At 39.9% G+C, this 23,267-nt stretch overlaps 1 protein-coding gene and 1 long non-coding RNA gene across 5 annotated transcripts in view; one reads left to right on the forward strand and one right to left on the reverse strand.

The window, feature by feature from the left end:
* Positions 1 to 23,267, forward strand: part of arhgef28.L (Rho guanine nucleotide exchange factor 28 L homeolog) — a 142,148-nt gene that overhangs the window by 33,446 nt on the left and 85,435 nt on the right. For 3 of the 4 annotated variants that reach the window (XM_018265155.2, XM_018265146.2, XM_018265163.2), the window contains exons 3-6: positions 6,654 to 6,801; positions 7,664 to 7,957; positions 20,505 to 20,688; positions 22,775 to 22,955. In XM_018265155.2, coding sequence (XP_018120644.1) covers positions 6,654 to 6,801; positions 7,664 to 7,957; positions 20,505 to 20,688; positions 22,775 to 22,955 — 807 coding nt within the window. Of the gene's footprint in view, positions 1 to 6,653; positions 6,802 to 7,663; positions 7,958 to 20,504; positions 20,689 to 22,438; positions 22,552 to 22,774; positions 22,956 to 23,267 lie in introns of those variants that run through there. The other variant, XM_018265179.2, reaches the window with a different exon arrangement.
* Positions 3,332 to 12,980, reverse strand: LOC121395396. Its single transcript, XR_005962451.1, has 3 exons — positions 12,314 to 12,980; positions 7,842 to 7,948; positions 3,332 to 4,958 (listed from the first exon to the last, which is right to left on the reverse strand). It is a non-coding gene; the product is annotated as an uncharacterized LOC121395396 (long non-coding RNA).

The raw sequence follows: 23,267 nt of genomic DNA on the forward strand, positions 1-23,267 counted from the left end.
ATCTGCTTCTTCTGCTTGCATAATCAGACACACAGGCGCCATATTAGTAAGGTAGCGTAGGCTTCCTAGTCTTCTTCACCTTACTGCGCATGCACACATTTCACTCCCTTCCCGTACTGCTTCTGTTACACAGCAGCCAGTTGTTCCCGGCCCCTTCAGCCTGCTCTCCAGACGGCTTTTAACTCTTTCCCCCCAACCCCTCCTTCTCCAGAATACTAGCCGTTTCTGTGTCTACTCACACAGAACGGCTTCTTGCAGCTTTTTGAAACTCTCTGGCCCCCACCTTCTTCAATCGAGCAGTCGCTTCCCGTTCCTAAGAGTATTCTTTTGTCCCGGTCCCTTCTGCTCCTCCAGCACAGCCCCTCCCATGAGCGTGCCAGTACACATATGCGGCAGCACACTAGAAACTTTGCAGGGACGCTCAAAATAAAAGGAATTTTGCAAATAAAATTTGGCGCTTGGCAAGGGAGAGGGCTGATTTAGCAAAGTAAAATCCAGGAAACCAAGACGTAAATCCCAGTAATAGACCCCATACAAATGCATATGCAAATGACAGCTCCCCAGTACATGCGCATAACAACTGAATTATGCCCAATGCGCTTCAAGGCTGCCTCGGGCAGCAGGGAGCAAGAGCCTGAAAAAAAAGTGACGTCACCCAACTCACATGCTGCAGTGTTCAGACAGCTTAGCTGCTTCTACATGAGACCACAGAGGAATCTTTAAAAACGGTCAGTGATTTCTATGTCCACAGGACTTCGTTTAGAAGGCTATTTCTGTTTTGACTTTCCTTCTCCTTTAACAGAGATTAGGTAACATTATAACAGTTTAATGAACTGGCCTACAGGACTGCTTTAATATATGGGCAAAAAGGGGCATTTTGGCCAAACATAGGAGCCATCCATTCATCCTTTCAACCATAATAACTCTTAACGCCTCCTGGAAAAGCCAGGGGACAGACAGATGGGGCCTTTTTTTGCATTTTTATGTGATTATCCGGGATCGGATTCTAAGGGCAGAGACAGACGAGAAGATTCGAGGAGATTAGTCGCCCTGTGACAAATCGCCTCTTCTTCGGGCGACTAATCTCCCTAAACTGCCTCCCCGCCAGCTAAAATCTAAATTGCCGGCGGGATGTCACTCGGAGGGCTTCGTTTTCCAACGAGGGAACTTTGGGCGTCTTTGGAAGACAAAGAGCTCCGAGTGCCATCCCGCCGACGATTTAGATTCCATGGTCTGTATTTGTCTTTTATGTTTAAAAGAACTCTGCAACATATTCTACAACAAAGATTATACTACTCCTTAAATAGCCATGCACCGCAGTCCATCCACACAACACTCACTTTGAACCATAGGTTAAATAACTATGTTCTGTTATGCTGTCAAATACACTGCAGCTCATCAGCTTGGCTTAATAAAGAGCAGTGTTTAAACTGCATCTAATCTGTTGTGCTTCATAGTTGTCCTTTACATGAGATTAGAACACCCAGTGCGAGTAAAGGTGGCCATACGCAGGCCGATAAAAGCTGCCGACAGACCGTGTCGGCAGCTTATTGGCCCGTGTATGGAGCCCCCCTATGGGCTTCCCCGATCGAGATCTAGCCAAAAGTCGGCCAGATCTCGATCGGATGGGTCGAAAAATAACATCGGATCACGGCCGCATCTATTCGTTGATACGGTCCCGCGATCCGACCGCCCCTTACTATTCGTTAGGATCCGATCGTTGGGCCCTAGGGCCCACGATCTGATCAGCCCGATATTGCCCACCTCAAGGTGGGCATATCGGGGAGAGATCCGCTTGTTTGTCGACATCGTCAAACGAGCAGATCTCTTCGTGTATGGCCACCTTTAGTTACTACTTGAAAACATGTATTCTAAGAGACTGATGATCAATTGTGTTACAGGGGCCAAAGCAAACTGTTTTTTTTTCCTTTTCAAAAACTGCTTTTGGGTGATTTAAGATTGTATTGTAGAGAAGCCGTTGTGTCTGGGGGAGTGAAAGATATATCTATTCTATATGAACAGATTACTGGAGTAGAAATATGTGTTCATTTAGTTAAGTGTGGGCTGAAGTGGTTGGGTATAGTTTCAGTTTCAATGCAATACCTTTTATTGGGATTTTCCCATCCTCTGTTTCTGAAGATGCCTTGTGTATGGCAAAACATTGTGCCATTCACTGTTCAAACAGCGGCACAGACATTCAGTTAGGCCTTTGATCCATTGGTAGCACAACCACACACATCCACACAAGTCACAGGCCCTTGTTAGTCATGTAGCATGGACTTTGGTCACACAGCAGGTTTTATCTATGACCAGCAAAACCAACATCTTTCAAACCAGCAAACAAAAAAGCAGTATTTTAACAACATAAATAGTGCAGCTACAGATGGAGCTAATGTTTTTATTGGTGATAGGGGCGCTTTTGGGCCTGTTAGAGTAAATCCTCTAACAGGCCCAAAAGTGCCCCTATCACCAATAGCAAGCACTTATTGGGGCCTCTGTTCTGGCTTCTATGCCCAAAACATAGGGGAGGGAATGAACTTGTTTCATGACAGTGAGAATTAGTACGCCTGTTTCACTAGCTAGGCGGTTACGGGAAGATTAACAGTGTAAAGTCCCTTTCCAGGCTACTTGGCACAGGATTCTTATACAAACAAAAGCAAATAAAATCACTATATGTGAGTCATGGTATGAATTCAATGCTTATATTATTACCTTCTCATATCTGTCAACCATTTAATTAAAGGGATACTGTCATGGAAAAAATTTTTTTTTTCAAAACGAATCAGTTAATAGTGCTGATCCAGCAGAATTCTGCACTGAAATCCATTTCTCAAAAGATCTCAACAGATTTTTTTATATTCAATTTTGAAATCTGACATGGGGCTAGACATATTGTCAATTTCCCAGCTGCCCCCAGTCAGGTGACTTGCGCTCTGATAAACTTCAATCACTCTTTACTGCTGTACTGCAAGTTGGAGTGATATCACCCCCTTCCTTTCCCCCCCAGCAGCCAAACAAAAGAACAATGGGAAGGTAACCAGATAACAGCTCCCTAACACAAGATAACAGCTGCCTGGCAGATCTAAGAACAACACTCAATAGTAAGAACCCATGTCCCACTGAGACACATTCAGTTACATTGAGAAGGAAAAACAGCAGCCTGCCAGAAAGCATTTCTCTCCTAAAGTGCAGGCACAAGTCACATGACCAGGGGCAGCTGGGAAATTGACAAAATGTCTAGCCCCATGTCAGATTTCAAAATTGAATATAAAAAAATCTGTTTGCTCTTTTGAGATATGGATTTCAGTGCAGAAGTCTGCTGGAGTAGCACTATTAACTGATGCGTTTTGAAAAAAACATGTTTTCCGATGAAAGGATCCCTTTAAGATTCATTTTGTAGAGGAATCCAATATAATCACAGCAACTGGATATCCACGTGAGCAGTGTAATATATACGCCCATAACCAAAAGCCTAATTTATTGGTGAAATTAGAGGTTATTCACCTTTGACAAACAACTTTTTTCTATTCTTTTTAAAATCTTTATATAAGGCACTTGTTTAAAGGACATATGTCAGTACAGTACACATATATGAATGTGGCAATGCTTACAAGAAAAGGAAAACCTATTATACTTGGAGGGACAATTTGTTCGGTACCCTCCCTTGAATTAAATCTCTAACTTTTTTCCCATACTGGCTGAACATTCTGGGGGTCTATCTATCTAAACAACTCACAACCATCTTTCTCCTCCTAACCTGGGATCCCTTACACCTAGGGGCAGATTTATCAAGGGTCGAATTTCGAAGTAGAAAAAGCTTCGAAATGCGACCATTGAATTGGAATACTTCGACTTCGAATCCAAGGTGTCGGAGAGCAACATGTTGCTCACGAGCCACTGGTTGGGGATCACTGGTCTAGGCATTCCTGGGAAAAATGATTAAGATGACAGCACGGCGCTTAGATAGATAGAGCTCTTGGGCCACTGTTTTTTTTTTTTTTTTAAAAAAAGAGGCACACAGACCTAATGAAAAAGGTTACCGATTTAAATCTCTGGGGGGTGCCAAACAAATTAACTCCCCTCCAGTGTAATAGGCTTTCCTTGTCTATTATGCACTGATATGTTCATACATGTATGTTGCCATATGAATAGGCAGATAAGATATTAATGGTGTCAGAACTGCTCATGCTGGATTTGCTTACACAGGAGAGTAACTCATTTCCTAGCTAGTGGTATTTGTGTACAAATTCTGTTTAGTGTTGTTTTAGTTTAGAAGAATTTTTCTGTATCAGTTAACTACTCTATTAGTGTATTTATGTATATTTTTTGTTCATATAGTGCTACATGCAGATCTGCACATTGCAAACAACAGATTCATTAAACAATCAATAATTGGAACAAAATAAAATATAAATCAACTCACTCTTGACCATGAACTCACTCTTGAATGCAGCTGTGTATAGTTTGACTCACAGAGATAAGGATGTCCCCTCCCTTAAGAGCTTATAGTTTAAGCATAATGCTTAAATAACTGGTTTATGACTTCTCAAATCCATACAAATATTAAAATAAATGCATTCATTGCCATGTGTGCTTTAAATAGACAATTGCTGCTAAACCCTACCTTTTGTATGGCTGACGACAACACAAAGAAGTGAGGCAGAAGTGAATGAACTGAATATGAATAGATGGTGGTACCATACACATCAGCTGAAGGGCAGTGCAGAACTGGATGAGTGTTCTATAAAACAATCCAAAACCCTGGCACAATACACTGGGGAAGAATCAGTCCTTTGTGACTCAGTGCGTTCTTGTCCTTCACAATAAATTGATTTGGTATACTTATTTTGTTCCTAAAACCGCAGTGTGCACAGATTTCTCCCGTCCAGTTGGGTGCTTAGATGCTGGGGCACCAACATTGTATAACCTGATTCTTTCCAGGCCAAGATTTGTTTATTCTGAAAAGGAAGGGACAAGGGAAAGAATAAAAGGAAATATAGAAAGAAAGAAGAAGAAAGGCAAAAAGAAAATGATAGGGGAAGAGAGAAGGAGGATATGTCTCCCACGAAGTGTGGGAATGCTGTTGGAGCTTTAGGGGATTACATGTGCCTTGAATCAACCCAAGCTCAGATAAATTATCACTTAATATGCCTGATGCTATCTTAGTAACACAAAGTTCCAGACACAATCCCATTGTGAAGCAGGGACTTAGCACTTCATCTAAAATATAACTGTATTTTATATTTATTTATATTTTACTATTGTAGTGACATCTGTTCTATTAATGTATTCTCATGTACAGCACTGCATGTACAAGTAGCACCCTATGAATAAAAAATTCCATACATATATGTTTTGAACTTATTTACCAGACAAGGGCTCAGATTTTAAAAATGTAGAAAATTAAAAATCAGTACAATTTTTTTCTAGTATCTGTAACCAATTTCCACTAACTGCCCCATGGAAACAAGAGGTACTTGTTTTGGGCACCAGTACCTTCTGACCTACCTGTGATCTGCCCTTCCTTTACAAGATGTAGTTTCTGAAAAAAATACAATACTGTTGTACTAATCATGTCTGTGAATTCCATGGCGTCTTAAAGCTGGCTTATTCTGCCATATTTATAGGGGCAGAGAGTTATAATTATGCACAAGCTCCACTGTGCTAAATGAAATGTTTACTTTTCATTGCATTTGTTTTCTTACAAATTAAAAAACTTTTGCTGGCCAGAAGTTGGACTTCAGTAAAGGCTTGGTTAAGTATAGTGTTGAGCCTGTAAAATAGTATCTGCTGTTATGGTGGTAATTGCAGAGGAGCGAGGTATCACCAAATCCCCATGTGTTCCAGAATATATACTGTATGTGTGTGACTTCCTCCCCATCCTAAGGTATCATTAAATTGATTCTTATGGTATAGTTTTTATTTCTAAATTACACTGTTTACACTGCAAATAATGCACTCTACCATATAAAATGTAATTCCTGAACCAAAGTGTATTTTTTTAATTCCAGAAAGAGCCAGTGCTGGACTGTGGAACTGCTTTCTGACAGGCTTTTGTTTCTCCTACTCAATGTAACTGAATTGGGTCACAGTGGGACATGGGTTTTTACTACTGAGTGCTGTTCTTATATATACCAGGACGTTGTTATCTTGTGTCAGGGAGCTGCTATCCAGTTACCTTCCCATTGTTCTTTTGTTTGGCTGCTGGGGAAGGAGGGGGTGATATCACTCAAATTTACAGTACAGCAGTAAAGAGTGACTGAAGTTTATCAGAGCACAAGTCACATGACTGGGGGCTCCTGGGAAACTGACAATATCTCTAGCCCCATGTCAGATTGTAAAATTAAATATTAAAAAAAACAGTTTGCTTTTTTGAAAAATGGATTTCAGTGCAGAAGTCAACAGGAGCAGTACTATTAACTAATGCATTTTGAAGAAAAAAAACATGTTCTCCCATGACAGTGTCCCTTTACCAGCATATTTTAAATGAGTTCACTATCATTCCAAAATGTTTTACAAGGATGTGAGTGAGCAAAATAGGTGTATGTTTCACTGTTAAATAAGGGGGATTGTTTCTCCCTCAATCACAAAAATTGAGTGCGGATAGGACCTATAGTGCCTATAGTAATACTGTATTTATGTTCATCTTCCAGGGTCAGATGACTGTATTTGCAACTTTTGGGCAAGATCTTCATCTCCCAGAAGATGCAGAATTCTACTTTGTTTACAGTGGATCCAGCCAGAGGCATGTAATATTTGCTGAGCGTATTACTTCAAATGTTCTGCGCTCTGTTTTTCCAGGTGAGACTTTCTTGTTTTTTTTTTTAACCAAAAATCAATAATAATATACATGATAGTGTTATGATGCCCTAACTAACAGGTAACCAAGCCCACATAAAGTGAAGATTTGTGGCGTAAAATTCTGCATGGTTTTTAAAAGGACCCATGTTTTCTGTATTAGAAAATTACAAATTTTTAAATGATTAGGAAAAGCTTCTCTATTCTTAATAAGGTAATTTGCATTTACCTGCCATCTTAACAGCCAAGGATAGTTACTGCCAGTTGCCTGTTCTTTAATCTGCCTTGTGGGTTATTATCCACGTAGCAAGTATTCACATTAGGGAATTGTTATTACCAATGTTCCATAGGATATCTTCTGCATATTTAGAGATATAATTGATTGCTTTGAAATCTATACTGAATATGCAAACATACAAAAAAACAACCCGCTTGTATACTTACATGAATTCTATATCATATGACTATCTAGGTAAACAAGCCACTTAATGGCAGACAGCACAATGAGGTTTCCTACTAACGTACTAAATTACATTTTTCCAGGATGGAATGGAACTCATGAGCTTGGTATTTTCCAGTGCTATATTCATTTTTACTGAATGCTAGCAGTTGCTGAACAATTCAGTTCTGCACAGGCTAGGCACAAACAGATGTGGGGCATTGTATTCAGGCCGTTCAGGGGCTGCATCCCCGATGCCATCCTCCTTACCCACTCCATGCTTGGCTCTTTCACATCGGAGTGGGTCTAGGCGGGCTGCAGATTCTCAATGACTCGTACAAACACAGCAATATGAATCTAAAATTGAAATTTACACACTGCACTTATGGTTGTAAATGACCCCTCTTTTGTTTTTATGGTCTACAGGCCACAACTGCCCAGAACCTGTAATTGTTACTGTGTGCATGCACACCGAGGGCTACTCACCTGTGATTGTGGCTTGCACACCTGTAACATACGTGATGGACACTGCCTGCAATATCTCCCAGTTCCTGAAAGTGCACTGCGGAAGTCTATCCCCCACCAGCCATAAGACAATACTCACCCATTTTGGAGTGACAGTCAAGGATTTGCTCCACATGGACAGAAACATGATGCTGTGCCTCGCTAGTGAAGAATTAAAGCCTACTTGGAATATCCTTGCATCTGCTCCTGAAACAGGTAAACATGTATGCAAGAATAATATCACATGTATGCAATATAAATCATGTTGAACTTACACTGGAATTTATACAGTATGCATTTTCTGAAGCCTCGGGGTCTCAGAGGGGCAAATTTACTAAAGGGCGAAGTGACTAACATTGGCGAAAATTTACCAGCGTGACATCATTTCGGAACTTCGCAGATATATTAACGGTCGCTGGCGTAACTTCGCTAACGAAGGAGACTCTAGCGGTACTTCGCTTCCTAACACCAGGAATTTGTGCTCTGGTGAATGAATATAACGACGCAAATTCACTTAGATGCGGATTTTATTGAACCAGACTTGCCTTCGCCACCTTAGACCAGACGAAGTGCAATAGAGTAAATAGGAGTTCCTCAAAAAATAGTTCCCAAAAATGTTCCCAAAAACTTGTCCCGAAAAACGCTAGCCTCTTTTCCTTTTTTCAAGGTGATAGGCTGCAAAAGAGATTAATTTTTTTGGGGTAACCGGCTTCCCCCCTACATTTCCTAACATATGGCACATAAACTATATACTGGGCTCATATGTAGGGCAATATAGCAACTCTATTTTCTTTTATTGAGGTTTCCCGGGCTTGCGTAGTGTAATGTATTTGCTGCAACATATACGTCCATTGAACTTTAACTTCCTGCCATATGCAAATTAGCCAACGCTAGCGCAACTTCGCTTCACTTGGCGCAGTAACGCTATCGCAACTTTGCCGGCATTCGGCGCCCTGGATGCAACTTCTTTGTTCTGGCGAATCTAAAATGGTGAAGTATTGCGATGTCAGCAAAGCCGTCGATGGCGAATTTTCAGAGGTTAGTAAATTTGCCCCAAAGACTGCAGTGTTGCTCAATATATTTACACATACATACATATATTATGTATATACAGGTATATATATATATATATATATATATATATATATATATATATATATTTATATATATATATATATATATATATATATATAAAGTCATCTGCATTAAGTCCCTCTTCTCTAGTACCTGCCAGAATCATAGATGCTGGACTTGTGCATGATCCTATCAGTAAATCTGCGGAATCACTTTGTGAGGAAGAGGTATAACAATAATAACTTTATACGAGGGCTGCACAACATGAAGTTCAGAGATGTTGTTAAACTTCTCAGCATTCCCCTGACATGGGATGGTCGGAGTTGTAGAGCAATAAGTTCAAGTTCCATTATAATAATGGGACCCCAGTAAGGCTATATGACTATATTCCCCACCAATCCTAAACACATCTCTGCTCACTGTTTTCTTTTTCCCATAACAGACTGTGGATTATGCAGTTGATGCTGAGAGCTTTTTATCACATTCTTCTATATAAGAGTGCGCCTCCAATAAAACCTCATTTTCACATGTCCTTTGTGTTTCTGTTGGCAAGCAGTCTCCCCATTCTGTCCGCCAGTTGGTTTATGACAATAATGACCTTTATCCCTGCACGGCTGGACATGTTTAATGTCTGTTGTGCACCAAAGGTTTCGGGCAGACTTTCAACTTAGCGCTTTATCTGTTTGGTTTTGTGTCTCAGGGCACAACATCTGTAAGAACTGCAGGGGGGAAAGCATACAGGAAAGGTAGGGCTCACTGAGGCCATGGGAATAGATTCTATCTGTGGCAGCCAGATTATTACTTTTCAGCTGGGGATTGGTTAGAACCACTGGATAAAGTGACAGTGTAGTTGCTAGGAATGATTTACTCCTTCAGGATCAAGTTCGATTTAATGGAGTTGTTCACCTTTAATTTAAGTTTTATATGATGTAGAGAGTGGTATTTGAGACAATTTGCATTTGGTTTTCATTTTATATTAATTGTGATTTTTGAGTTATTTTTTTATTCAGCAGCTCTCCAGTTTGCAGTTTCAATTTGGCTGCTAGGGTCCAAATTACCCTAGCAAACATGCCTTGACAAGAAACTGGAATATGAATAGGAGAGGGCCTGAATAGATATGAGTAATAAAAAAGTAGCAATACAATTTTAGCCTTTCAGAATTTTTTTTTAGATGGGGTCAGTAACCCCCCCACTTGAAAGTTGGAAAGAGGAAGAAAGCAAATAATTCAAAAACGATAAAAAATTATTAATGGAGACAACTGAAAAGTTGCGTAGAATTAGCCATTCTATAGCATATGAAAAGTTAACTAAAAGGTGAACCTGAATATGAGTGTGGTGCCTACATTGTGAAATGTAAGTTTCTCCTTTATAGATATCTTGGTCTGAATTAGGGATGCAGCAATTCCAGGATTAGGTTCGGGATTCAGCCAGGATTCGGCCTTTTTCAGCAGGATTCGGATTAGGCCGAATCCTTCTGCTATGCCGAAACCGAATCTAAATCAAAAAAAAAAATGTTTTGCCCTTCCGACCCCAAATTTGCATATGCAAATTAGGATTCGGTTCTGTATTCGGCCAAATCTTTTGTGAAGGGTTCGGGGGTTTGGCCGAATCCAAAATAGTGGATTCGGTGCATCCCTGGTCTGAACAGAGGGAAACATGTCAAAATTTCTGTTACACTGGGAGATGCAAAATGTATATGCATCGAGGATGCACTTCTTTTGAACCTTGAGTGCTTGATCACCAGGGGGAATTTTTGTCTGGGGAGAGAGGTTGGACTCATTTCTATTGTACAGTGTTGTGAAATATGTTGTCGCTTTGTAAATATGTGTTATTAATCTTAATAATGATGGTATATGTAGTACAATACATTTTCAATTGGAACTTGAGAGATGCCTCCACTTGCTTCTGGGTTGTTATCTGTATTTTCAGTTCAAGCCCCACTTACAGTTCCAACCTTTGGTAAGAGTACCCCATAGCTTATTGCAAGGTTACAGGTAGAAGAAAACATTGGTGTAGTCATTCAGATATAGATTCAAAATGATCTAGAAGAGCAAATGCATTTTTACCCCATGTCACTTAACTCACTTTCAAGTTGGGCTTCAAGGTGCATATAGGAGAGTAAATAAACATTCACCTCAAATCTCTACCTGCCTGAATCTCCCTGCCTCTATTCAAGCCTTTACAGTCAAAGAACCACTGCTGATTAGTCGCAAAAAAATGCAGTCTGAGTGCGGAGCTTACGCTCCGTGTGCCCTTGGCCTAAAGTTGCCTGATCTTTGTTCTGTGACCTGTGAAAACACCAAGGACACAAATAATCAGATCTTTCAGCAAAGACGATAAAAGCTGTAAAATGAATAGTCCGATTCACAATCCCACATGCTGAGGGCTGTGGGACAGTGGTGGATAGAGGCTGTGGGATTAGAAATTGGATATAATTATGGACAGATAAGGACAGGGTCCTTGTTTGGGGTACTAATATTCTGCCTTGAAAAGTTTTATTACAATAAAATGAACTATTGGAAGCTTGAAAAAAAAACAGAAATGCACTACCTGTTATATCCAGTTTACAGATGGTTTCATTTATCCACTTCCTACAGAGAATTAGCCGCCAAACAGGTGCAGGTTGTTAATTTAGACATGAAGTTCGTTGCTTTGGTGCATTCATAAAAATATATCAGAGATAAAGATTATATGGTTTAACAGCTTTCATTTGTGGAAGAGAGACTTCTGTTGCCAGGACAGAATCATTACAATGCTGTATTGTAAGACAAAACTGCCAACAGAACTCCTTACCTCAAAAAAACAAAAACTTTTAATGCTACTTCAATCAATAGACTAAACAGTAATAGTAGCATATTAATTGTATTATTTGCTTTATACTTTTAAATATAGAACAAAATCCTACCTTGAAGGTAAATGAATTATGGATACTAACCCAAAAATTGACACACGAGTGCAAGCTCAGTTTTTAAACTACTGGGGCATTTGTTACGTTAATAGCACCAAACTCCATGTGAGATTCATCAGCTCCCACTTATTTCAGGATTCAGGAGTGTGTTACCCTGTACATTGCCTACAGGCATGTGCAGGGTCGGTCTGGGCCGGTGGGACATCGGGGAAAAAAACGGTTGGTCCCCGTCTCTTGTGGGCCCCCCCGGCCCAGATCCGCACCCTGTGCCTCTTTTCTCTTCCCGCCGCAACCAGCCAGTTGTGGCAAAAACACTATGCCCCCACGTACAGCGGGGGGTGGAGGGGAGCCCTGAGGAAGCAGCCCCGATGGGTCCAGCCCCCCCCAGTCCAACCCTGGGCATGTGCCTCAAAATACTTACCATAGGGCTTATTTATTAAAAAGTAGGTGTACTAATGGATACAATATTGCAGCGATTATTGTGCCATACTCATGGTAATAATGCCTACCCCTTGTGCAAAAAGTAAGTGCAGTGCATGTGGATGCCCTTTGGTCCCCTCATACTGGCACATGAAAGATGCAAATTTTACCTGCTTGCACATATTCACTGCCATAAATCCCCACTCCAAAGTTTGTGGGAGTAGTCAATAAAATCCATATTTCCAGTTAGCTTTTGTATAGTTGTAGGCTTATGAGCACACTTGTTAGCTTCCCATTGGTGATTAAGCTGTGGTGAAATCTGGAATCCTGCAGAAATGTAAATTTTTGACCACACCAATTCCAGGTCACTGCCACGTATTTCTATTAAAAAAAAAAACAGAAAAATATGTTAGTGTGTTATACACACTCTTGTTGTCAATACATAAGCATCTCACTTACAGTTGAGTGGAAAGCAGAAAAAAATAGGAAAATTCTTGAGCCAGTAGCTGCAGGCTGGAACACTCAGTGTCAGACTAGGGCCACCATCTCAAGGGACCACCCCTGTCGCTCCCTTCTCCCCATATTGCAAGCTTCCTCCTGCCCCACCACATACCTCCCTCACTACCTTCACTACCTTCTCCTTCCATATCTCTTGCATCCATCTCTCTTGCAGCCTCGACAAAAAGATGGAGGGGCCCTCAGAGTCTGGGCAGGCAGTAGTCCTGGGTTGGCAAGGCGTATGAGACCCAGGGCCCATCTAGTTTTCTCCCTGCTAGCCCAGTCCGTCCCTGGCAACAATTTTTCCTAGGTCCTGAAATGAGGCCTGTCACCCTGAAATGGGAACTGAAAGGTAGCCTAGATTAAACACCAAGCATCTGCACCCATCATATACCTGTACACTGTGCAATTATTTATATGGCACAAGTTTTATTTTTAAACACTGGCGTGTGCTCCTGAGGGCCCGATTTAAGCTGACCATAGACGCAAAGATCCGTTTGTACGAATCTTTGCTTCGTACGATTTTCAGACCATGTGTGGAGAGTCCCGACATTTTTCGTCCGTCGGAGATCGGTCGTTTGGTCAATCGGACAGGTTAGAAAATTTCTGTCGCCTGCCGATAATATCTCTGCATGTATTGCCGATCGTACGATTTTCAGTGGGAGACTGTCACTAGTGTTGTCAGACATAAGTATCGTACGATTGCTGTCAGGGGCAGAACATTGGGTGATCTGTTCTTATTTGATTGGAATGGTAAAGACTTTGATCTGAATGGTTAGTGGAGGGTCGGGAGATGGGAAAGTCCGATCGTACGTTGATTCGTACGATCGGATCTTTGCGTCTATGGCCAGCTTAATACAAGATCCACAACCTCCACCGTGATTAGTCCTGACAGCAACCAATCAAAGGATTACTTCTATGACTATGACCTCCCCAAACCCCACAGTCAAATCCATATGAAGCTTTTGAGTAGCAGTGGATAAATCTGGTCAACAGATAACTTTACAATACATTGGGAGGATGGAAAGTCATTTATATGGTTCAGTGGAATTTTTATATATTTATTGATGGATGGCATATTTTGAATTCTTGACATTATATTCTAAAGGAGCGTTTTGACACAAACATCTATGTTTTGATCTATATTGCCCTGAGAGGCACTGTAAACTGAGCTGGAAGGTGAAGCATTTGTCTGCAGTCAGAATATAGTGTAATAATATATAATGCCTAATTGAAAGGATAGCTCTCAGTGTGTGACTATAACCATTTGCACCAACAGAGGGGGCTCTGTTCATATGTTACATTAATATTTATTTGTCCTTCTAAATGCATGTGAAATGGTACTGCTGTTTAGTTTGATATTATTGCTTTCACTATTTATCAGGGACTCCATTCTGAGTGTGAGCAACCTAAAGCTCAGTTGTGGCACACATAAGGATGTATGCAACTGCCAATATTGAAAATGTAATATGTGTTCTATTTCTTAATTTTTATCTACATTTACCTAACTAAATCCATTCAAATGAATGCATTTGTACTTGTGTATAGGTCCATACAAAGGGGCAAATTCATTTAGGGGGGATTTTGGGCAGTAAAGGCTCTGCCACACTTTGCTAGGCATAAATTCGTTACCACTACGCTACTTCACTAAAATGCGAAGTTGCATCTCTGTAGCCTAACACTGGCATTAAATACTCAGTGCGATCATTTTATAGCGAACTTTCGCTAGCGTTCTTTTCTGCCTAGCGAAACTTCGTTAGTACTCTAACGCTTACAATTGGAATAGGATGGGTACATATCGGTCGTTTAGAGATCATCTAATGCCCTACACATGAGCCCACCCTAAAACAAATGTGGCATGCCCCTCAAATAGTTGTAAAGAAAATGTTAACACATTTAAAAAATGTGTCTCTGAATTTAAAGTGTCAGTATACACCTATATAATACACAAGAGCCATGAATATACTTATAAAAGGTGCTCAATGATATCATTGGTCAATGGTTATAATGGAATATATATATATATATATATATATATATATATATATATATATATATATATATATATATATATATATATGGAATAACTTAACATCAAGAGGCTATTTTGGGGTGTTATGCAATAAAAGATGTAACCCACCAACATGCACACAAACCTTGCCCCCTCATTTGTCATTGAATGTAGCCTTTGAACATTTGAGGGTGATACTCTAGTCTGCTCATGAAAATATGTTCAATGAAATATGAATTAACTAGATATTTATTTAACACAATACACAAATGTGTAGTATTCTGTACATTGTGGTCCTCATTGCCCGTGTAAAATAAAACAATATAAACATGTTTCCCCCTAGCAAACCTGCAATATTGTGACTTGTGAAAAAATGTAGTTTCTAAAGAGAGAGAGAGGGATATATTCATTAGAAATATTTTAAGACTGCCTCATGTTTGTTTTCATGTTAAAGAAAGATTATATATTGCTGCTTAAATACAGGCAATTTATATAACTTGTCTTACCAGTTGTCTTAAATTGACCACAAGGAACATTACCTCATTTCCAAAATACAGAGGGCACACATCTGATAAAGTCTTACAAGGAGTAGCAAAAACAGCATTTATTCTGTAACGTTTATATCTGGATTAAATCATCCCTGTGTTTGTGCTACGTGCATTATGCTAATGTCATTTTCTCAGCAAAATATGTTTTTCTGTTTATATATCCAGTCCTGATAAATGGCCTCTTAGATACAACTTGACAATTTGTAGCAGAATTTCTATTGCTAAGCATGAGGAAGAATTTTCATTTTTATTTAAAGTCTTTGTTGGATGATGCCATAATCACATCCATTGCTTGTTAAGGCAGCTCTTTCTTCTAATAGAAAAAATGATTACAGGGTTGTTCAACTTCCAAACAATTTAAATTGTTTTCAGATTATTTTCCAGAATCAAAGACTTTTATCACTACTTTTTTTTACCGTTTTTCCAAAATCTAAGTTTAAAGTTGAATGTTTCTGTCAGTGGTGTTTGAGTCTGACAGCTCAGTAATTCAGGTGCAGACTCTGAACTGTTACAATTTTGCAACATTGAGTTGGTACATTTCTCAGTAGCATCTGTGGAGTATTAGCAACTATTGTATCAATTCTAACAGCTGCCTGTAATGAAACCCAGAGATTCTGCTCAGCAGGGATAAAGATAAGAAATGTATCAACTAAATGTATCAATTAGAACAAGTTACAGGGTCAGCGACCCCCCTCCCAGAGCTGCTTTAGAAGGTGAAAAATGACACTTTACACTTCAATATTTGAAAAAACAGCCAAACATAGAAAATAGAAAGTAATTGGAAAAAGTCTTTATTTCTGGTGAACTATCTGAAACCAACTGAACTAAAAAGGTAAACAACCTCTTTAAGAATAAAATCAGTATTATGGCTGTGACAGGGAAATTGTTAATGTTTCAGATCATTAAAATGTATATCTTCCTTTGGAGTGTTATAGTTCAGTGGGCTGCCCCCCTCAAAAATCAAAAGCTTGCCCAAAAGTTGAAATTGCATGAACCTTAATGCAAATCTATGGCATGCTTTTTGACTTCTTTTTTCATGCTGCTTCCACTCAAAAAAACATTGTGGAAAAGCCCCTTAAATACATGCTGGACTGGGAGAAAGATTTGGGGCGTTCTATATCTCAACAAGAATGGTCGCTCATATGGAATACTGTTTCCCGGATATCCCCTAACACTGCCATTAGAGAATCTACATATAAAGTGCTGATGCGTTGGCACCTCACACCAGCTAGGAAACATCGTTTTGATCCTTCCACTCCCGATTCTTGCTTCAGGGGTTGTATAGCAGTTGGTGATTATCTACATATCTGGTGGACTTGTCCAGTGGCAAAACAATATTGGGCAGAGGTTTATAGCTTACTTGAGCGAGTATTTCAAACGCATATAGTCCCTGAAGCCACTACGGCTCTTTTAGCCTGCCCATCCAAAGCCCTTACGAAACTCCAGAATACCTTGATGAGTCAAATCTTAGCTGCTGCACGAACCAATTTAGCGAAACACTGGCTACAACACACTATTGATATTCATGCTGTCACTGCAAAAATTACTCAAACACAGAATATGTTATATTTAACGGCTTTATTAGAAGACAGGGTAGAGAGACATATGCAAATTTGGGCCCCATGGAATGTGTTTCTACAACCTTGAGCAAAACAATGCATTTAATGTATGTTATACTACTTGGAGTTGTACTGTTGTGAACTAATTGCAATGTTCTGTACTGGAAAAGATATTTATGTTATTTTCTGTCAATATATCTATTTTTGAAAAATAAAAGAGATTATAAAAAAAAAAAAACATTGTGAAGCTATTGGTGCATTCAGCTTGGTAAATAAATATTATAACCAGGAATCAGGCTCTAAATTCTGCAATCCATTAGTTGACTGGTGTTAATGTAATTGATCTCGGTGAGGGGGTTCAACCCAATATCCAGAGAGCTCCAAATTACGGAAAAGCCATCTCCCATAGACTCCATTTTTATCCAATAAATTACAAAATATTGTAATAATAAAACAGCACCTTGTACTTGATCCAAACTAAGATATAATTAATCCTTATTGGAGACAAAACCAGCCTATTGGATTTATTTAATGTTTACATGATTTTTCTAGTAAACTGGAGGTATGAAGATCCAAATTACATAAAGATCCGTTATCCGGAAAACCCCAGGTCCTGAGCATTCTGGATAACAGGTCTCATGCCTGTACTAATAAATATGTGATAGATATGATGTGCTTGATTGTCAGTGTTTGAAAGCAGTTCCCATCATATTTGATATTCTTTGAAAATCAGTAGTTGCCCCAGTGAAAGGTTTCAAATACAGTGCCTTTCTCTCTGTTCATGTCATTAACATGCTCTTGTTTGGGGAAAAAATGTAGCAATAATTAGCATTATTGAAAGCTCTGGAAGGAAATATGAAATTGGGAGGGCTGCTACGCTGTAGGAACTGCTGGATAAAGAAAACAAAGTATCACTTAAAGGGATTCTGTCATGATTTTTATGATGTAGTTTGTATTTCTAAATTACACTGTTTACACTGCAAATAACTCAATCTACAATATAAAATGTAATTCCTGAACCAGCAAGTGTATTTTTTTTAGTTGTAATATTGGTGTGTAGGCGCCATCTCAGGTCATTTTGCCTGGTCATGTGCCTGTCAGGCTGTTCTTTCTCATACTCAATGTAACTGAATGTGTCACAGTGGGACCTGGATTTTACTATTGAGTGCTGTTCTTAGATCTACCAGGCAGCTGTTATCTTGTGTTAGGGAGCTGCTATCTGGTTACCTTCCCATTGTTCTGTTGTTAGGCTCCTGGGGGGGGGGTGAGGGGTGATTTCACTCCAACTTGCTGTACAGCAGTAATAGGATTATCAGCAAAACTGGAAGGAAATGGAAACACATCTCTGTAATGATCTATCCAATGTAGTGATGGGTGAATTTGTCCCGTTTGTCTTTGCTGCAAAATTCACGAAACGCAAATCTTGATGCCGGCGTCAATTCGCGATTTTTTGCAAATTTATTCGCCGGCGGCAAAACGCTCAAATTTGCTGTGAATTCGCCCCTGCCGAGTAAATTTGCCCAGCACTACTCCAATGTGCTGAATGATTAGATTGGCAAGCTTTGGGCATGCATGTGTGGCCTAGGATACAGTAATATAAGTCAACTGGTGGAATAGTAAAAAAACAATTGGCCTCATTCAGTGTAGATTTTATAAGATACTTCAAGGCATGTTCATCAATCCTCAGTGTAGAGTCCTGTATGGAACCAATTTCTGAGACCCAACCAAAACCCGCAGCCCACGACCGGAAGCGAAACCCACAGATGTACCCACTATGATCCGCTACCTGCCTTATCCGCATCCCGCTGAAAACCATCAAACAGGAAGTGATGTTGTTGCAAGCCGAACGTGACATTGACAAAAGTGGGCGGGGACAGAAAAAAGTTTTGTAGAATTTTAAAAGTCCTAAAATATAGACAATATAACTGAACTTGAACAAGAGTCAGGCAGAGTTATTCTTTCCTTGATTCATGACTTGATTATCAGTGACCATCTAATTAGATCACTTCTGATCTGGGGTCTGTCCCTGTAAGGAGCACCCAAAAGAGAGTATTACATTTATAAAACATAAATATTTGGCTGTGTATTGTCTGTGTATTGTCAAGGAACAATTAGACATAAAGATAAATTGTTTTAACTAGCAACTAGCAACTTAGTATTGCCATCACAGTCATGAGTGTGCATCTGTGTAATGAACATTGTATAAGGTGCACGGTACAATTTTTAGTAGCAAGTATGTGTCTATAGAAAACTAAAAATACATGTATAAAATGTATTATTAATTCTCAGAGCAGCAGGAAGTTTTCACTGATCTAGTTCTTCTGTGCAAGTAAATGTAATCGCACAAAAAAACTGAATTGTTATGGGGTTACAAAGTGGTTACATGTAGTGTTGACAGTTTCCTTTTGATATTTTCTCCCTGTGTAATTGTCTTTCACATGTATTCCTGCTATGAGGGGCTATACAGTATGCTACAGAGCTTTTCAAGAAGTTTTCAGTTTTTAAGGGAAAATTATGCAAACACTATCTGACCTGCCAAAAGCAAACTAGAACTTGACTTCGTCTTACACAACCCCCACCCCATATGCTCACAGAATCACTATTCTTCTCCCTTCCTTGTTCCATTATTATTAATACTAAAACAATGCACAAAAAATCACTGTATTGCAAAAGTATTCACTTCTCATAATTTGTTTTGCTAAATAACAACTCTGACACTGAAATGTTAAGTGCCATTGTTAATATTCAAAACCCACAGTTTTATAATATGTAGAACAGTTTAAAATTGTGTAAAAGTTGTTTTAGGGTATGTTTTATGTACATACCAGCTTATCTCAATTTTGGGCAGCAATGCTGGATCATTCTTCCATGTACATTTTCTCTCGGCTGTTAAATTTAGTCCAATGACATTTGTGAACCTCAGTTTTTCCAATAGTGCCGCATATTCTCAGATGGGTTGAGATCAGGGCTTTGACTGGGCCATTGCATGACAGTCACATTTTTGTTCTTGAGCCACTCGGTGTCAATTGGTCTTGTACTTGGGATCAATGTCCAGCTGAAAGGGGGACTGTCTCCCAAGATTTTTTTTTTTTTTGCAGTATTTCTCTGTATTATATATTATTAACGTTTAGATATCATACTACTTAACTCATAAGGGTGCCCATGTGCATTTTACCTGACCAGGTACCCTGGGTTGTGGGCCATGCCAAGTTAGTAGAATGACAAACCATTACTATACTGGTAATACAACATTTTCAACTTGACCATGTCCATTCTGCCCACAGGGCCCAGTAACACCCAAACCCTGTCCATTCTAGGGTAAGCCCCTCCACTTTTGTGTCCTGGGAATTGGGACCAGCGTGTTTTTCCATATTCTGTACATTTATCTGCCCATGCCCTTTTGTGGCCTTGAGCCCAGTCATAAGAGTTTGTGGCACTATTTGAAATTCAATTAAAAATTGAGGTGCACAAGCATCCTTTTCCTATAATCACTTTAAATGTTTTTTTTCCATTTTACAAATACATTTTTGAGGGTTTTTTTTAAACAAAACACACATTGTGTGTCACATTTTAATGAATTAAAGAGAAATGGAAGAGGTTCCAGCAGCAATGGGTGGCCTGGCAGTGGCAATCGTTGATGCTGATGAATTATCTCTTCCCACAACAGCGGAATTGAGAATATTATAAGAATTTGCTTAGCACTTTTCATTATCATAGACTAAAGTTTTTGTATATGGGCTTTCAGACAGCTTTTCTGGGGAGACTTTACTTCACCTGACAGCAAGATGGGGATTGGAAGAAGTCTCTCATTTCCTTATGTACCAGCCTGGCGGGATGTCCGCATTACATAGAGAAAATGAAGATCGGGAGACCCCAATCCATATTGCAGTTCGCAGTGGACACATTGGATTGGTTGCACGCTTAAGAAAGTAAGAACAATACATATTATTTATTTTTATACTCATTGTTTGCTCATATGAGGGCAAGACATAAACTTTGCCGCAGGTCTGGCAGCTTGTTGTCTTTAATCAGTCAACCAGTAAACTGTATATGCTGATTGGTCACTATGGCTATGGGTTGATCGGATTCAAATCAATGAAGCAGGGATAGTGCTCTCAGCCTGCAATAATATGCAGGTTGAGAACAGATAGAGCATTCAGCCTGTATGCCCAAAGCCTATAGGTTACAAAATCAGGATTAAACTTTTTGACTTTTATTATATTAACCCCAATAGTGACTGAACATTTGCCCGAAGACCTTGATGTTCTAATCTTTGACGGGGAAGCATTAAGTGGAGTAGGGAATGCAGTGTGCGCAAATACAGCTGCAGGGACATTCTATCTAGGTTGCTGTGTGGTATTTGGTTCCCAACCCTCCCCCTTCGCTATTGGTCTTTCTAGTACTTCAATATATTTCCTCCATCCTATTACCTCCCCTCCCATCTGTACATGCCTCCCTCCTACCCACGTCCATCCAAACCTGGTGTCAAATGCTTTTATATGTTGTACATACATGTAGAATTCATTGATTAGCAGGTGAGATCAGGGACATCTTTAGTGGTGGTGGTGGCACTATATATTGACTAAATAGGGGTAATTTACGTATGCAAGTACACTTGTGCAACTTGCGCTTGGCCGCAGTCAGTAGTGGAAAATCTCATTCATTAGAGGTCCTTACTTCATCACGGGCTCCCTACATTTCATTATAGTTGTGCTTAGCACCCCACCTTCCTTCATCCTCCTGTTCTGAATTTTGCATAGTTGTACCTATTGATGCAGGAGAACTACTGCCGCCTCTGAATCAGGTGGTAGCTCCAGGGTTCATACAGTGGCCTGGGTCAATACGCACAGCACAGTTGCAAAGAAAGACTAGAGTGCACACATCACTCCCATGCTGAATGCCAGAAATGACACCAACCAGACTTAGCACAATTACATCTTTTCAGCACAATTATGTTCAGCACAACTGTGTCCCACTGGCTGCCATTGCCTCAGGTTTATTTGTCCCTGATGAATGCATTGTGGGTAAATAATCTGGTGATTGCACATGGAGCCCACTGAACATGTGGTTGTAAATGACCACTTATATCCAGTTTAACTGTCCCACTTTCAACTACTGTTCAAATACAGACCTTTGGCACATAGTTTTGTTCTCTTAGGAACAATTGCTGTCCCCTTCTCTCACTGCCAACTGAGGCACGCTTCTCACCATGCCCCATGGCTTGAATAACCCTGAGTCCTCTGATGACAATGGGGAGCAGGTAATATCTCTGGAAATAAATCTAGATCTCTGTTGCTTCCCATCATCTATATGAAGTATTGGCAGCAGAATAATTTTAGGATCCCACAGGATCTGTTTCCTCTCTAGCTATATCCCTGCCTCCTCTCCAGCCATCACTTATTTCAAGGTACAATCCCTAGTTTTACTCTCCATCCCTAATAATGTCTCTAGAAGTGTTCTTACACTCCATCCTTTGATGGAGACTGACTATGTTCTCTCTGGGCTGTTGTGATCTCATTTACTTCTTGGTATGTCACAGTTTGCTTCTATAACCTGTTCTCTGGCCATGTTGTATCTGACAGGACAGTGGATAGCGATGTTTGTCTGACACAAGCCCTTCGCCGCCCCCCTGGTACATTTAGTCATGAATGAGTCGTTTGTTTAGAGCCAGTGAAACAATGCCATGCTCCCTTGAGGCTCTCTCTATTTTCCCACTTACAGACAAGCAGATCTGGTCCTTTTCAGGGGCTGCGCTCTCACAGGCAAAGTTGCATTTGTACCAAGCACTGGAGGTAATTGTGCTTTATTTCCCTTCCATTAGACAGAGAAAGCTCAGCACTCAGCTCCAGTTACACTAGCTTATTCCTTGCAAAGAGCAGGGTGTTCTCCATCTGCTCCTGCATTGAATCTATCTTTGTAAATACGTTAACGGGTGGAGGACTTTGATTTCCAGGAAGATGTTTACATGTAGTTAACTTATTCTCACGTGTTTTCATTTCACGTTATCTCCCTCAGTTTTCAGGATGCGCCTCCCCTCGACTCCTTCACCATTGCAGTTGAAGAGGATTCCTACTTACGGTTCTGTCATTCAACCACAGTGCTGACACTGACACTGCTTCAGCCTCAGGGGAAGTCGCTGGAGTCCGACATTGAGCTCTTCAGGAAATGTTTGTGGGACACCCACTTCATTGAAAAGGTACTGTAACACTTTGTCCTGCAAAAGTTACTCATTTCATACTTTCTTTTAAATGTTCAGCAAACATATAGAACGAGTCACTTTCACTTGTTGATGTAAAATTAAATGTCATTCATAGACTCCCACTAGCACCCACTAGTGACCAGAAATTTCTGATTGTTACCTATGCAATACATAGGAAATTAGTTTACTCTCATTGAAACACATCAGTCGTGATGAGAAAACTTTTTTCTTTAGGTTTTGCCGTGACAAAAATACCCATAAAACTTGTGTGGCCTGGAATTAGAAAAATAAATCAACGTAGGGGGGAGT

This window comes from Xenopus laevis, chromosome 1L (genome assembly GCF_017654675.1).
Source record: "Xenopus laevis strain J_2021 chromosome 1L, Xenopus_laevis_v10.1, whole genome shotgun sequence".
NCBI lineage: Eukaryota > Metazoa > Chordata > Amphibia > Anura > Pipidae > Xenopus > Xenopus laevis.